Source organism: Eleginops maclovinus, chromosome 22 (genome assembly GCF_036324505.1).
Source record: "Eleginops maclovinus isolate JMC-PN-2008 ecotype Puerto Natales chromosome 22, JC_Emac_rtc_rv5, whole genome shotgun sequence".
In the NCBI taxonomy this organism is placed as follows: Eukaryota; Metazoa; Chordata; class Actinopteri; order Perciformes; family Eleginopidae; genus Eleginops; species Eleginops maclovinus.
The window spans coordinates 23,900,370-23,916,454 of record NC_086370.1 but is presented as its reverse complement, the minus strand read 5'-3'; the positions used below and the strand labels follow the sequence as shown (position 1 = coordinate 23,916,454).

Below are 16,085 nucleotides of genomic sequence, written 5' to 3'. Positions count from 1 at the left end.
AATAATATTAAAGATAATAATAATAATAATAAAGATAATAATAATAATTATAATAATAATAATAATAATAAAGATAATAATAATAATAATAATATTAAAGATAATAATAATAATAATAATAATAATAATAATAATAACAATAATAACAATAATAATAATAATAATAATAATAATAATATTAAAGATAATAATAATAATAATAATAATAATAATAATAAAGATAATAATAATAATAATAATAACAATAATAATAATAATAAAGATAATAATAATAATAAAGATAATAATAATAATTATAATAATAATAATAATAATAATAAAGATAATAATAATAATAATAATATTAAAGATAATAATAATAATAATAATAATGATAATAATAATAATAATAATATTAAAGATAATAATAATAATAATAATAATAATAACAATAATAATAATAATAATATTAAAGATAATAATAATAATAATAATAATAATATTAAAGATAATAATAATAATAATAATATTAAAGATAATAACAATAATAATAATAATAATATTAAAGATAATAATAATAATAATAATAATAATATTAAAGATAATAATAATATTAATAATAATAATAATAATAATAATAATAATAATAATAATAATAATAATAATAAAGATAATAATAATAATTAGAATTAGAATAATAATAATAATAATATTAAAGATAATAATAATAATAATAATAATAATAATAATAATAATGATAATAATAATAATAATAATATTAAAGATAATAATAATAATAATAATAATAATAATAATAATAAAGATAATAATAATAATTATAATAATAATAATGATAATAATAATAATAATATTAAAGATAATAATAATAATAATAATAATAATAATAATAATTAGAATAATAATAATAATAAAGATAATAATAATAATTAGAATAATAATAATAATAAAAATAATAATAATAATAATAATAATAAAGATAATAATAATAATAATAATAATAATAATAATAATAATAATAAAGATAATAAAGATAATAATAATAATAATAATAATAATAATAATAATAATAATAATAATAATAAAGATAATAATAATAATAATAATAATAATAATAATGAAGATACATTTTATTTTTATTGCACTTTTCATTTCAGCAATCTCAAAGTGCTACAGCGCAGGAAAAGGAGAACCTATAAAAGATGTTTAGCAAAATGCTTTTTTTAAAAGATGTGTTTTTAGGTTTCGTTTAAAAACGTCTGTAGTCTGTGGGGCCCTCAGGTGGTCAGGGGGGGCGTTCCACAGCCTCGGGGCAGCACAGGAAAAGGCCCTATCACCCAGGGTGCGGAGTTTGGTTCTGTGGGCTTGTGGTTGCAGAACGGAGGGTACGTGAGGAGGGCGGGGGGGGGTCAGGAGTTCCTGGAGGTAAAGGGGGGCATGGCCATGAATGCACTGGTGGGTAAGGAGGGAGACCTTATACTCAATTCTGAGTGGGACAGGGAGCCAGTGAAGAGACACTTAGAGGGATAGCTCGGCGAAAACTGACCCCAGGGTGTTTTTCTGCATGAAAGCTGATTCAGTAAGCTTTCCAGAGTTTTCTCGTTCATCAACCAGTATTGAGCTTGCCCGGAAAAACCGGGAGCAACGCTAATAGCCAACATGGCTTACAGTGCATTCGATCGGGGCGGTGCGCAGCACGGAGGAATGTTTTGGAATGTATAATTCCAATGAAAGGAGTTGCAAGTAAGTTACAGGCAACTCCTTCCATTTCCATGTCAACACTCAGCAGATATGAATTTCATTGGAATTATACATTCCAAAACAGTCCTCCTCGAACTGAACTCCGGCGCATTCGATAATCGACTTTCCTTGGAGAGGAGCTGGTATGGGAGGCAGTTGGTGAGTCTTGTAAAACAGTTCCTTTTAATTTGCAAACTACGTTGTTGGTGCTCCGTTTTATGTGACCCTAGTCATGCTACTGCAGAGGTTTGTTGCTATTTCGAGCAATGTTAGTGGTTAAAAAATGCCGTTTTGGAAGTGTCTGCGCACCGCCCCGATCGAATGCACTGTAAGCCATGTTGGCTATTAGCGTTGCTCCCGGTTTTTCCGGGCAAGCTCAATACTGGTTGATGAACGATGAAACTCTGGAGGGCTCACTGGATCAGCTTTCATGCAGAAAAACAACCTGGGGTCAGTTTTCGCCGGGCTATCCCTCTAAGCAGCAACATATACTTTAAGTTATGTTTCTGTTGATAAGCAGCCCTTTCATTCAATCATCAGTGTGTGTGTGTGTGTGTGTGTGTGTGTGTGTCAGACTGATAAGCACACAGTTAGCCCTACTTTTCCTGGACTCTCCTAATAGGATTCCTCCTCTTCGTTCCCCTCCTCCCCCTCCCAGCATGCACCAGTCAATCCACCAACACACTTATAAATAAAACCACACACATGTAAACACACACACACACACACACACACACACACACACACACACACACACACACACACACACACACACACACACACACACACACACACACACACACACACACACACACACACACACACACACAGCAATAACCTTACCTGTGTTTCCTCGCCGATGCAGCAGCGCCGTCCCCCATGAGTTGCCGTGGTAACCTCCTTTTTCTCCTCTCGTCCCTCACTCTCCCTCTCTCTCCCCCGTCAGAGAGTAACAGTGTCTCCCCCTCTTCCTCCCCCCTCACACACTTGTTGTCTGCAGCATAGCCGGCTCATCATGGATTTACAGGATCAGCTGATCAGGAGGCTCTTCCCCGTCCTGTCCCAGGCCCCTCCCCTTCCTGCTCCTCACCCCTCCCCTTCATGCTCCTTACCCCTCCCCTTCCTGCTCCTCACCCCTCCCTTCATGTTCCTCACCCCTCCCTTCATGCTCCTCACCCCTCCCCTTTCTGCTCCTCTTCCGGATTATTACTTTTTTAACAATTTTTAAGTAATTTTGTAATTCTTGAAGATTGACAAAATAATTCCCTAACTTGGAAAAAATCAAGTATCTGTCAACCAGCTGTAGCCCCGCCCCTTTCTGCTGGGCAGCCAATCAGGTACTCTGCTCTGCTTCCTGCAGCCAATGAAGAATGGTAGGAATAGGAGGGTTTCCTGTTATTTCCCATAACAGGACACTAAAGCAGCGTTAAAACAAAGACCAGTTATAATTCAGGAGGATAAACACTCAACATTAGCCTCCTTTAGCTTAGCGGTGGTGACGCGAAGTCATGTGACCGTGCTGTAGTTCCTTTATAGCCCAACATTAGCCTCCTTTAGCTTAGCGGTGGTGACGTGAAGTCATGTGACCGTGCTGTAGTTCCTTTATAGCCCAACATTAGCCTCCTTTAGCTTAGCGGTGGAGACGTGAAGTCATGTGACCGTGCTGTAGTTCCTTTATAGCCCAACATTAGCCTCCTTTAGCTTAGCGGTGGTGACGTGAAGTCATGTGACCGTGCTGTAGTTCCTTTATAGCCCAACATTAGCCTCCTTTAGCTTAGCGGTGGAGACGTGAAGTCATGTGACCGTGCTGTAGTTCCTTTATAGCCCAACATTAGCCTCCTTTAGCTTAGCGGTGGTGACGTGAAGTCATGTGACCGTGCTGTAGTTCCTTTATAGCCCAACATTAGCCTCCTTTAGCTTAGCGGTGGAGACGTGAAGTCATGTGACCGTGCTGTAGTTCCTTTATAGCCCAACAGTAGCCTCCTTTAGCTTAGCGGTGGAGACGTGAAGTCATGTGACCGTGCTGTAGTTCCTCTATAGCCCAACATTAGCCTCCTTTAGCTTAGCGGTGATGACGTGAAGTCATGTGACCGTGCTGTAGTTCCTTTATAGCCCAACATTAGCCTCCTTTAGCTTAGCGGTGGTGACGTGAAGTCATGTGACCGTGCTGTAGTTCCTTTACAGCCCAACATTAGCCTCCTTTAGCTTAGCGGTGGAGACGTGAAGTCATGTGACCGTGCTGTAGTTCCTTTATAGCCCAACATTAGCCTCCTTTAGCTTAGCGGTGTTGACGTGAAGAGTATTTGCAGCTTTGTCTGCGCTGTGCAGTCAACAGTGTGTCGCTGCTCCGGACGGAATTTATGAATATTTAAATGATGTATTAATTGCAATGATGTGCAGAAATGTTGCACTGGCCCCTTTATGTGCAGACGACCCTTACAGCAAAACCTGGAATACCTCCGTCCGCAGACAGCTCTCGGCGACTACAGCACATGTAATGATTAATACATGTTTATATCTTACCTTTTCTAAACCTGATTCAATAATTCAGAACCTCAAAGAAAATATGACATGTTATAGTGTAGCATGCCTCTGACAATTTTGCAGATTATAATAACAACGTTTGTGTGTGTGTGTGTGTGCAGTACCTCGGTAAGAGAAGGCGGGGTCTCGAAGGCCGTCAACAGGAAGTCTGAGGACACAACAACAACTTACACACACACACACACACACACACACACACACACACACACACACACACACACACACACACACACACACACAGTGTAGGTTATTATACCGTGTGAATATTTCATTATAAATGATTCTAAAAAAGCCAAAGTGTGACAGCAGCTGCAGATTATATATGAACTAATAAAAATAATAGGACAATATTTTAAAAGCTCACAGCTGATAAGAATGCTTTCATGATGTGAACATGTAGCCGGCACGTTTTAAGAAGGGGTGATGTTTTATATATAATTATAATTCAACTGAGTTTAATTAAATTAAAATGTTAATATTCATGTAAAATAGTTTTCAGTCGTAGGTTATATTTTTATATAATGCGTTTCTTTTTAATACAATGCATTTAAATGTAGACCTTCATCGTTTAATTAATATTAACAGATTTCAATTATACGGTTAATAATAATAAATACTATTTCATTTTAGTTTTGTGTAAAAGAAACTGATTTTATTTGTATTTTTAAAAGTCATTGAAAAATAAACATCTTTGCCTAAATGCATAATTTTCATTTTATTTTTGGGGCTGTGTGCCTTTGATCGGATAGGACAGTGGAGAGTGACAGGAAAGTGAGAGAGAGAGTCGGGGTGGGATCCGGAAAGGACCACGGGTCGGGAATCGAGCCCGGGTCGCTGGCATACGGTGCAGATGCCCCAGAGAGTTGGGCCACGGCCGGGGCCTAAATGTATAATTGTTAACACTAAATCGAACCGAAAGAGCAATTTGAGGACAACACTTATACAGCAGGCAACTCTGATAGAGCTTTTAGTTAAATAAAGTATTGGTTTATTAATTAATACTGAAAATAAGTGTTGTATTGTACAGCCCTGTAACCTCCTGGCATCACTGACTGCACACATTATCGACAGACACAGAAACAGGTTTCATTAAATCAGATTTCATCTATTTTGAGCTGGATAATAAGCAGCTGCTCGACCTTCCTCCTCCCTGGCTGATGAACACTGGAGGTCAAATCTATTACATGATGAACCTTCACAGTCTGATGCACACAACACAATGCAAACATAAAACATTCTCAGTGGGACTTTATGTGAGCGTAAGAGGCGGATTGTTGGACTAAAGACCCGTTTTTCTGCTGCTTTTTAAAGAGAAGCAACACACCTGAAGTCCTTCAGAAAAGCGTCACTTTGGTACTCTTTTCTGGTTTTCTTCACAGTATACTCTTATAATGAGTAACTCAAAGCCCTTTCTTAATAACAGGGTTATACTCTTCAAATCGGTATCTTTCTGAGGGACCAACGATCTCTGGATTTGCGCAAATCAAGACTTTTCCAGGAGACTCGCGTCGATGTCCGGCGCTCCAAAGGGAGGGTTTCTGGGACAGGGGTTGTAAGAGTGGACGATTTACTAAAATAAACAGACTATTTCCGGTACTGTTTGTACGCCGAATGAACGAAGGGGTGCTTTTCAATATGCAAAACAACTCAGATCTATTTATATATTAGTAATATTTAGGTAATTTCACAAAAAGATTTTAGATTGGGTTTTTTCAGAGGGGTTTCGCACTTACCGTAAAATGTGATGTGACCAGGGGTTGCAAGAGTAAACGTTTTACTGAAATAAACTGATTATTTCTGGTACAACATGTAGGCCGAATTAACGAGGAGATTCTTTCTTATATGCAAAACTACTCAGATACATTTTAATATTTATATAATTAAGTTAATTTCACAATAAAGTTTTTAATTGACTTTTTTTCAAAGGGGTTTCGCAATTACCTTGAAGATGTGATGTGACCATGGGTTGTAAAAAGTGGACGTTTTACTAAAATAAACTGGTATTTTCTGGTACAATATGTACGCCGAATAAAAGACGGGATGCTTTGCTATATATATATATATATATATATATATATATATATATACACAATATCCAAAACTATTCAGATATATTTAAACATGATGATATATTTGAGCAGAAACGTGTTTGTAATGAACTCAGTGAAGCTAAAATGTCACAGCACGGTTTAAATTATGCTTTCTTCACAGCAGTTTCTTACCGTGGATCTGAGCTCTACTGATCCGGGAAACAGCTCCTCAGCACCGGGGAGATGTCCTCCGGTTCCCCCGGTGGGTCCATTTACCGGTAACGGGCAGATGTTTCTGTTCACTGGCCGGAGAGGGGAACGGTTATCGGGGCTAACATCCCGATCCCGGTGGAGGTGCAGCAGCTCTGGTTTCTGTTTCTGTTTACTCTTTTCTCTCCTGCAGCTTGCTCAGTGTTTTTCTGGCGGCTGGCTGACATTAGTTTACGTTCTCCACGGTGACTTCAACTTCCGCATCGCTGAGGGGACGTCACGGGTACGTAAGGTGACGTCAGACCGAACAGATCGGAACAAAAAAAAAACAGAGCTTAAAAATATATATTTTAAAGCTGAAATAAATGACGTTTAAAAGAAGGCATTCAATAAAATTACGAGTAATTATTTGTATTCCCTCTATTTTTCTTCTGCAGCTTTTTCTGTGTTGATTTGCGTCTACTTGAGGTGACGTAACCTCACGGGGACGTAAGGAGACGTCAGACGGGACCCAATCTAATGTGTAAATATATATATATTTATATATATATAAATATATATTTATATATAAATATATATTTATATATATAAAAAATATATATTTATATATATTATATATATATATATATAAATATATATAAATATATATTTATATATATATTATATATATATATATATATATATATATATTTATATATTTATAAATATATATTTATATATATATACATATTTATATATATATAATATATATTTATATATATAAATATATATTTATATATATAAATATATATTTATATATTTTAAACAATTATAAAAAATATTGGAAACAAATTTGAATTACAAAATATTTATAATAAAAAAATTAACAAATACTGTGAAAAAAACAAAGCATAAAAACTTAACATCATTTAAATAAAATGTTCAAATTTCTACCAGGTTTAGGGTGACACCCCCCCACCTCCGAGGGACCTGAAAGAAACTGGGTTGAAAAAAATAGAAACCTAAAAAAAATATTCAAGACTTAATAAATCACCCAAAAAAAATTATGAAGTAAAATGTTACTAACATCATTAAAAAATATTTTCAAAACATTTAAATTAAAAATAGCAGTCCTGCCTCTACCTAGTGAGGATGCCACCTGGGCGCCTTCCTAGGGAGGTGTTCCAGGCACGTCCAGCTGGGAAGAGGCCGAGGGGTAGACCTAGGACCAGGTGGAGGGGTTATATCTATCCGCTGGCCTGGGAGCGCCTTGGAATCCCCCAGGCAGAGCTGGTTGATGTGGCCAGGGAAAGAGAAGCTTGGGGCTCTCTGCTGGAGCTGTTACCTCCACGACCCTGACGGAGAGGCGGGAGAAGATGGATGGATGGAGTCCTGCCTCTGAGGGACGTTCTAGAAATTGTGTTTGAACAATAAAAACATATTAGTTTTACAATTAAAAAAGAAATGCAAAACTAATAAATAAAACAAGTATAATAAAAGCAAACTTTTAAATAAAAACAATTCATTATAATCCATATTCTTTTATAATTTGATCTTTTTTTTAATACATCAAAGTAATATAAAACAGCAATTATATACGAAGACATTAGAAGGACATTTTAAAAACGCTTAATATATATATCATGAAACCTAACGAAGGTACAGCACCTTTTACGTTTGTATTTCCTTTAGTCTCTGAGAGTTTTCATGTTTTGAGAGATGTTGTCATGTGAACCACCACCTCCAAATTGATGCTTACTGGACTGGCTGCTGCATAGCTCAGTGGTTAGAGCGGGCTGCCCATTACCAGACTGTCTGTACAAAAGCTTGTATACCTTCAAAATAATGCATTAATGTATAAAAAGCGGGAGTGGGGGGAGTGGGGAGTGATTAGAGCTTTGCTTGTTATGTTAGTTTCCTCATGTTTCGGTGGTGCATTTTGCAGGGGCTCCCTGCAGAGAGAGGCTGTGCTGCTCGAAGTGCATCTGCTTTGTTTTGATCAGGGGCTTTAGCGCCATGCCTTCCTTACTGTTGAGGTTTAGAAACATCGTTTGTGTTTTCAGATCGTTTTGTGTTTGACTTATTGATCCCTCATGTGTGAATCCGTCAATATCTTTCTAACAGATCTGTTTCAGGTGAGCAGCAGAGAGCTTATTAAAGGCCCTTTAAAGTGGAAACTGCGCAGGTCTTAACTGCTTAATGCTGTCAGTTAAATAATACACTTCTAATACAAAGCCGTGTTTACGGAAGACAGGAGAGCTCGGCTCGGCTGTGATTGGTTGAGAGAGGCTGTGATTGGCTGTGATTGGTTGTTCGTCGTCACCTGACAGGCGGTGTGTTCCAATAGTTCGAGTAAGAACCTGATGGAGTCTAGCTTCACCAGAGGATTTGAGCAGAAAACACAGCATGAGTTCATGAGTTCTTCACTTTATGTCCAGCAGACAGAACATAAGCACTTTTACTAAGGTGAAAATATATATATTAATAGTTTTATTTACTTGATCATTTTCTAAACACAGATTTTTAATACATGTTTTAAAAGGTAATCGAAAATGTTTTTCTGCATTTGTTGTCTGTTTTTATATAATTATGAATTCTTCATGTTTTTAGACAACCTTTGTTAAATTAAACCACAGGGTAGAAATACTCCTGTTATATATATATATATATATATATATATATATATATATATATATATATATATATATATATATATTCAATTATTTCCCATAATGTATTATAGTGCAGTAACCTGTAGAGCTTTGACTCCTTTGAGTTTGAACTATTTTATTGCAGCTTGTCTCTGTGGAGCAGACGAGACACCGAGAGAAACCGGTTCTTCAGTTTCGCTCAGAGCTCCACCCGAGCAGGAAATGTGAATAACTTCAACTACATTTTCCTATTTAGTTAGTAAGTTAATTATTAAGGCATGAAGGGGCATTTATTTATTTTGCTTTACACTGAAATTTAAAGAACTTTTACTTTATAATTTGTATTTATTTTATCTTTTTGATATTTTGTATTTAATTGTTTATTTATCTTGTAAGTTAGGCAGTTAGTTATTTAGTTAGTTAATTACTGAGGCATTTATTTCATTTATATATTAATTTGTATGTATCTATTCATTTATTTATTTCATTTCATTTTATATTTATTTTATTATTTAGCTCTTTGTTCAGGTATTTGCTATTTCACAAATAAACACAAGAATAAATAACAGAATCAGTGTTTTTCACAGCAGTGTGTATTCTTCCATCTCATTTGTTCTTATTTGTGTTTATTTCACTGTGATGTGTTTTTATCTACACTGTGATGTCTGTCTGTGTTCTGAGGGATTATTTCGGTCTTAATGCAGGTGATGGTTTGTGTTTATCACTTAAAGCTTTCAAAAGGTTGAGCAACAATTATCAGAGATTTATCACATTTAGTTTCACACATTTTACCGAAAGTTTTGGATCTTTTTACATATTTTATTCATAGTTTTTCTACTCTCTTAACGTTTAAAAATACTTTTGATGATGATGGTTTTTCAAATAACTTGAACATTTCTTGACACATTTCACTAATATATACATTTGTGTACATGTTTTAAATTTGTTTTCAGATATCTTAATAATGTTTGGTTGTATTTAGATTCGTTTTCACTTTTCTTCACATCTTTGTCACCATTTATCTTTTACCAACAAAGTGATTGAAAATTAAAAACGAGGGAAGAAAAAACCAGAAGCAGGTGTGTCCTGTAAGCCCCGCCCCATACTAATAGGCTTTAATTAGAAGTGTGAGACAGGTGAGGAGGCAGACAGACTGCAGGAAGACACACACACACACACACACATACAGGACTCTCACAGGACTCTCACTTTATATTCCACATTAGTTTTAATAATACTGTCACCATGGAGCTGCTGCAGCTGAACGCCTCGGAGCTGCCGCTGTCTGAGTGGAGCTTCGAGAGGCGCTTCGACGAAAGGGGAGCCATACAGTGGATGCAGGACAACTGGTAATACTTTGATTTAACTGCATTATATTCAACTCTTCTGCGTCTACTGAGGGGTTTCATCCCCAGCACACTGGTCAGGAGGAGCAGGACTTGGAGAAACTGAGCTGTATTATTATAGAGCAGAAACAGTGGGGATTTCATGTTGATTCTTAAAACTGTTTATCAGGATATTTCGTACCAAATATGAGGAAAGTGGGATTTATATCCAGATTTTTGATTAAATATCAGAGTGGGTTACAGAAACTGACAAAGTTTGCCCTGATTTTAAACGTTCACTGGATAATAAACAGCCATTAAGAGTAGAAATGCCCCCGTGTGGTGGAAGCTAAGTGCAACGCCCCCTTAAGAAAACCACCTTTTTTTTTTTAATAAAAATGTCTCTACTGTTAAAGTACGAGTTATTTTAACGTGTCTGAAGGCAGTGTGGGAGGAGTTGGATCCATTCTGTGTTTCGGCAGACAAACTAAACTAAAAACCCGTATTTCTCCCCAAACAACCCCACTTTAAGCGGTTTGATCGATACTACAGGCGCCCCATTGAAGGGAGCAAACCCAGCAACGGTCATTAAAAAATCTAAAACATATTTTCTGTTTTTTTAGTGGAATAAAATGTATTTTCTATAAATATGTTTCAGCCGAATTGATAAACCTAAATCACTTATTCTAGACATACATGTTTTTTATGTATAAAACGTAGATGTGATTTACAGATAAAGCAGAGAACCTTTAATCTAGTAAATTCTGATCAAGATTTGGTGTAGTTTTTTAAAATTTGGGTCAAACTTACGAGTATTCTTGGGATTACTGGAGCTAAAAGGAGTCTTATCCAACTTGGGTGTACTACAGGAGAGGCAAAGTGACGTCACTTATTTTTGGTATGCTGCTCTATTTATTTAAATCCGGTCATACCTGTTAAAGACAGTCAATCCCAGGTGATGAAATTTAAAAATGTGTGGCAGAAACTGAGAAAAATGTGACCTGATTTTCAGCTTTCAGTGGAAAATAACTTTGTTTCACTGACATTTTTAAGACGGTTCTGTTATAAAATCGGCTATTATCAGGATTTTATGTATTACTTTATTCCATTTTTTCTTGTAGCACATGATGGATACCTGTACCTGCCCCTGATGTCCAGAGGCAGGTACAGGTGGGCTGTCAATCATAGCTTACTATTACTTAAAGTAACATGAAACCAAAAGTCAACACAACAAATCTTCTTTTAAATCTGTTATACTAAAAGAGGGATGATGTAATCCCCTGCAGGTAAATCAGTGTGAAGATGTGACACCTGATGAACAGGTAGAGCGTGTAGAGCTCTCCCCTGCTGAAAAATGTAGGGATTCAGGTGTGGCCCAAAGTAAACAAGTCAGTGTCAGCGTGAACTTTAAACAACTATCTACATGAGGAACCGTAATAAACACAACAGTTCCTTTAAAGAGTCCTGTCCTGCTGATGTTCAGGTGTATATCAGTATGTAGTGTCTCTACTTTAAAGAGTCCTCTCCTGCTGATGTTCAGGTGTATATCAGTATGTAGTGTCTCTACTTTAAAGAGTCCTCTCCTGCTGATGTTCAGGTGTATATCAGTATGTAGTGTCTCTACTTTAAAGAGTCCTCTCCTGCTGATGTTCAGGTGTATATCAGTATGTAGTGTCTCTACTTTAAAGAGTCCTCTCCTGCTGATGTTCAGGTGTATATCAGTATGTAGTGTCTCTACTTTAAAGAGTCCTCTCCTGCTGATGTTCAGGTGTATATCAGTATGTAGTGTCTCTACTTTAAAGAGTCCTCTCCTGCTGATGTTCAGGTGTATATCAGTATGTAGTGTCTCTACTTTAAAGAGTCCTCTCCTGCTGATGTTCAGGTGTATATCAGTATGTAGTGTCTCTACTTTAAAGAGTCCTCTCCTGCTGATGTTCAGGTGTATATCAGTATGTAGTGTCTCTACTTTAAAGAGTCCTCTCCTGCTGATGTTCAGGTGTATATCAGTATGTAGTGTCTCTACTTTAAAGAGTCCTCTCCTGCTGATGTTCAGGTGTATATCAGTATGTAGAGTCTCTACTTTAAAGAGTCCTCTCCTGCTGATGTTCAGGTGTATATCAGTATGTAGAGTCTCTACTTTAAAGAGTCCTCTCCTGCTGATGTTCAGGTGTATATCAGTATGTAGTGTCTCTACTTTAAAGAGTCCTCTCCTGCTGATGTTCAGGTGTATATCAGTATGTAGTGTCTCTACTTTAAAGAGTCCTCTCCTATCTTGAGAACCCAATCCGATGTGTCTAACGTTTCATTTGTTTGTCTTGTTCTTCAGGAGTAAGTCGTTTGTGTTCAGCGCTCTGTACGCCGCCCTGGTGTTCGGAGGTCGGCACTACATGAAGCTCCGTCCCAAGATGAACCTGCGGCTGCCGCTCGTCCTCTGGTCGCTCACCCTCGCCGTCTTCAGGTAAAAACATGCGACATGAAGTCAGTAGATTATATAAAGTAATGAGTCGAGATATCAGCTCATATTTCCATGATGTTCTACCAGCGCTCTGCTTCTTTAATAAACGCATCTCTGTGTGTTCAGTATCATCGGGGCGGTGCGGACCGGGTCCTACATGGTTCACATCCTGAGCTGCAGCGGCTTCAGACGCTCCATCTGCGACCAGAGCTTCTACAACGGACCGGTCAGCAAGTTCTGGGCGTACGCCTTCGTGCTGAGCAAGGCACCTGAGCTCGGTGCGTTCATATTATTTCTACATGTTTTAATATCATTCAGAACTTTTTAAAGTACAAACATCCTGGACGTTTTTTCTATATTATTTCCTGCATGTAGTTTTTGTTTGTTGTTTTGCTCACTGTGCCCCGGGTTGTGTCTTGCAGGCGACACAGCTTTCGTGGTTCTGAGGAAGCAGAAGCTGCTGTTCCTGCACTGGTACCACCACATCACCGTGCTGCTGTACTCCTGGTACTCCTACAAGGACATGGTGGCGGGCGGCGGCTGGTTCATGACCATGAACTTCGGCGTCCACGCGCTCATGTACAGTTACTATGCTGCTCGTGCAGCCGGGCTGCGAGTGCCGCGGCCGCTCGCCGTGCTCATCACCAGCGCGCAGATCAGCCAGATGGCGATGGGGCTGCTGGTGAGCGCACTGGTGTACCGCTGGATGAACCACGCCGACTGTCCCACGCGCATCGACAACATCGGCTGGGCGGCCGTCATGTACCTGAGCTACCTGCTGCTGTTCTCCAACTTCTTCTACCAGACCTACCTGCGCCGCCGTGACGCGCACCTGAAGAAGGAGTAGAGGCCAGGTGCATTGTGGGGGATCTGACGCTGCTATGAACTCTGATCTTTCAGTGTTTCTCCTTCAGGAGGGAAACTGCCTCCCCTTTGTCCACCAGGTCCAGATCTCTAACTTCTGCTCTCTAAGAACTGATCCTCTCCTTCAGGAGGGAAACTGCCTCCCCTTTGTCCACCAGGTCCAGATCTCTAACTTCTGCTCTCTAAGAACTGATCCTCTCCTTCAGGAGGGAAACTGCCTCCCCTTTGTCCACCAGGTCCAGATCTCTAACTTCTGCTCTCTAAGAACTGAGCCTCTCCTTCAGGAGGGAAACTGCCTCCCCAGGAGGTCCATGAACGCATGCTTCCTGCAGGAGAGGTTCGTTCTGCTATTACCAACTCTATCTGATCAGAGCTTCTCTTCAGGATGGAAAGTCTCTGATGGCCTTCCCTTCATCTTCTGTGTCCGGTACCTTCTTTAACCCTCCAGCACGTTCAGAGCTGCAGGTTCCTGAAGACCTGTTTCTGTTGCAGGGATCTGTGCAGAGAGATTTGAGCAGTCAGACAGAAACAGGAAGCCAGTGTTTCTGAAACAAAGGAGTCCGTTTAGGAGTTTTATAAATAAATGAATTGGTGTTTTAGAAATCGCTTCATCAGAACAGAAATGATTTCCAGTCTTCAGACAGGCTCATTTTATTTCATACGGAAACGTTCATTTTAACACACCTTCATATGGTTTTTACCCTGAGAACCAAAATAATCATGTCCGGCAAAGCTGTTTTTGGAAAGCCGAAAGAATCAGTCAAACATTTTATAACAGATTAATGGTTAAGGGGATAAATGTCAGAAAATGCGAATTAAGAAATGAGGGATTAAATGTGAAGGAAGATTTAATGTTGAAGTCATGGATATATGAGAAAAATTACAGATTAAATATTTAAAATTTACCAGAAAAAACCTTTACAAAAACCCCATTTTTGTTGTTGTGTAACCTTACAACTTGAACCTGGAAATCCAGGATTTGTATATCAATATTAACCCCTATAGCAGCTCCCTTGCCGCCATTACATCGTGCCCAATACGCTGTCCTATGATCATTATGGACTACATGTATTGATCGGAGTAAAACGGTTATGGCCAGCGCTAAGCTAAAGGCGGCTAACCTCTCGTTGTTCACTTCCCCACGCGTCACTGAGTTTCTGCACGGATTGAAAACCTCCTCACTGATCGAGCACCTCATTAATTCAGCTCTGCGACTTCACAACGTTTATCACCACCTTTTTTAAAATAATGTTTAGTTGCTTAACATGCGGAGTTCATCTAGTCTTCATCCAGCAAACTAAAATTGGTCACAAATAATGACCATGCATTTTAAGTTAATTGCATAACGAGTCGCTAATATCTGAAATATGAAACCTGTTAAATTACCATAGTGATTATTTGGTGACTATATTCCCTCAGATGGACGTACAGTTTCGCACTCGGTTTACCTTTAATATCCCTCTCTGCTCGTTAACCTGCCCAGGTGTTTTCCATCCAGAACTTACAGCTAAATAAAATCTATTTATTGCGTTAGTATTTATTAGACGCATGACGGCGGAGTGTCGCCCGAGCGTTTCCGAACTATTCCACTGAATGTTTTTTATTAACTCGCCTGCTGAATATTTATCTTTTTGTACGTTTTACATTTTGTTTTCTAAAAGCTGTCGTTAAGAAATGTCTTCTCACAAACCGGTTAAATTAAATCTGTGCTTCAATATTTTATTTTAAAGTGTGTGACGGGAAGTTTGTGGCTCTGGAAACAAAGGTATTAAAGATGAGGATTTTCTGTATGAGCACACTTTATATGAACAAGAACACATGAAGACCTTCGAGTTCCATAAATGTATTTATTGTTTGAAAAATAAAGAAGCTGTTTTATAGATGTGTGTGCTGTCTCTACTTTAAAGAGTCCTCTCCTGCTGATGTTCAGGTGTATATCAGTATGTAGTGTCTCTACTTTAAAGAGTCCTCTCCTGCTGATGTTCAGGTGTATATCAGTATGTAGTGTCTCTACTTTAAAGAGTCCTCTCCTGCTGATGTTCAGGTGTATATCAGTATGTAGAGTCTCTACTTTAAAGAGTCCTCTCCTGCTGATGTTCAGGTGTATATCAGTATGTAGAGTCTCTACTTTAAAGAGTCCTCTCCTGCTGATGTTCAGGTGTATATCAGTATGTAGCGTCTCTACTTTAAAGAGTCCTCTCCTGCTGATGTTCAGGTGTATATCAGTATGTAGTGTCTCTACTTTAAAGAGTCCTCTCCTGCTGATGTTCAGGTGTATATCAGTATGTAG

At 37.9% G+C, this 16,085-nt stretch overlaps 2 protein-coding genes across 2 annotated transcripts in view; one reads left to right on the top strand and one right to left on the bottom strand.

Moving 5' to 3' along the window:
• Positions 1 to 2,716, bottom strand: part of LOC134858675 (uncharacterized) — a 41,105-nt gene extending 38,389 nt beyond the window's left edge. Inside the window, 1 exon segment of the mRNA XM_063874683.1 lies at positions 2,581 to 2,716. The gene's annotated coding sequence lies outside the window, so the exon portion shown is untranslated.
• A 7,574-nt stretch (positions 2,717 to 10,290) lies between these two features.
• Positions 10,291 to 15,675, top strand: LOC134858693 (very long chain fatty acid elongase 6-like). Its single transcript, XM_063874715.1, has 4 exons — positions 10,291 to 10,500; positions 12,803 to 12,934; positions 13,058 to 13,209; positions 13,354 to 15,675. Exons 1-4 carry the CDS (start codon positions 10,397 to 10,399, stop codon positions 13,776 to 13,778), a joined length of 813 nt encoding a protein of 270 aa, XP_063730785.1. The 5' UTR covers positions 10,291 to 10,396; the 3' UTR covers positions 13,779 to 15,675.
• Positions 15,676 to 16,085: the final 410 nt, after the last annotated feature.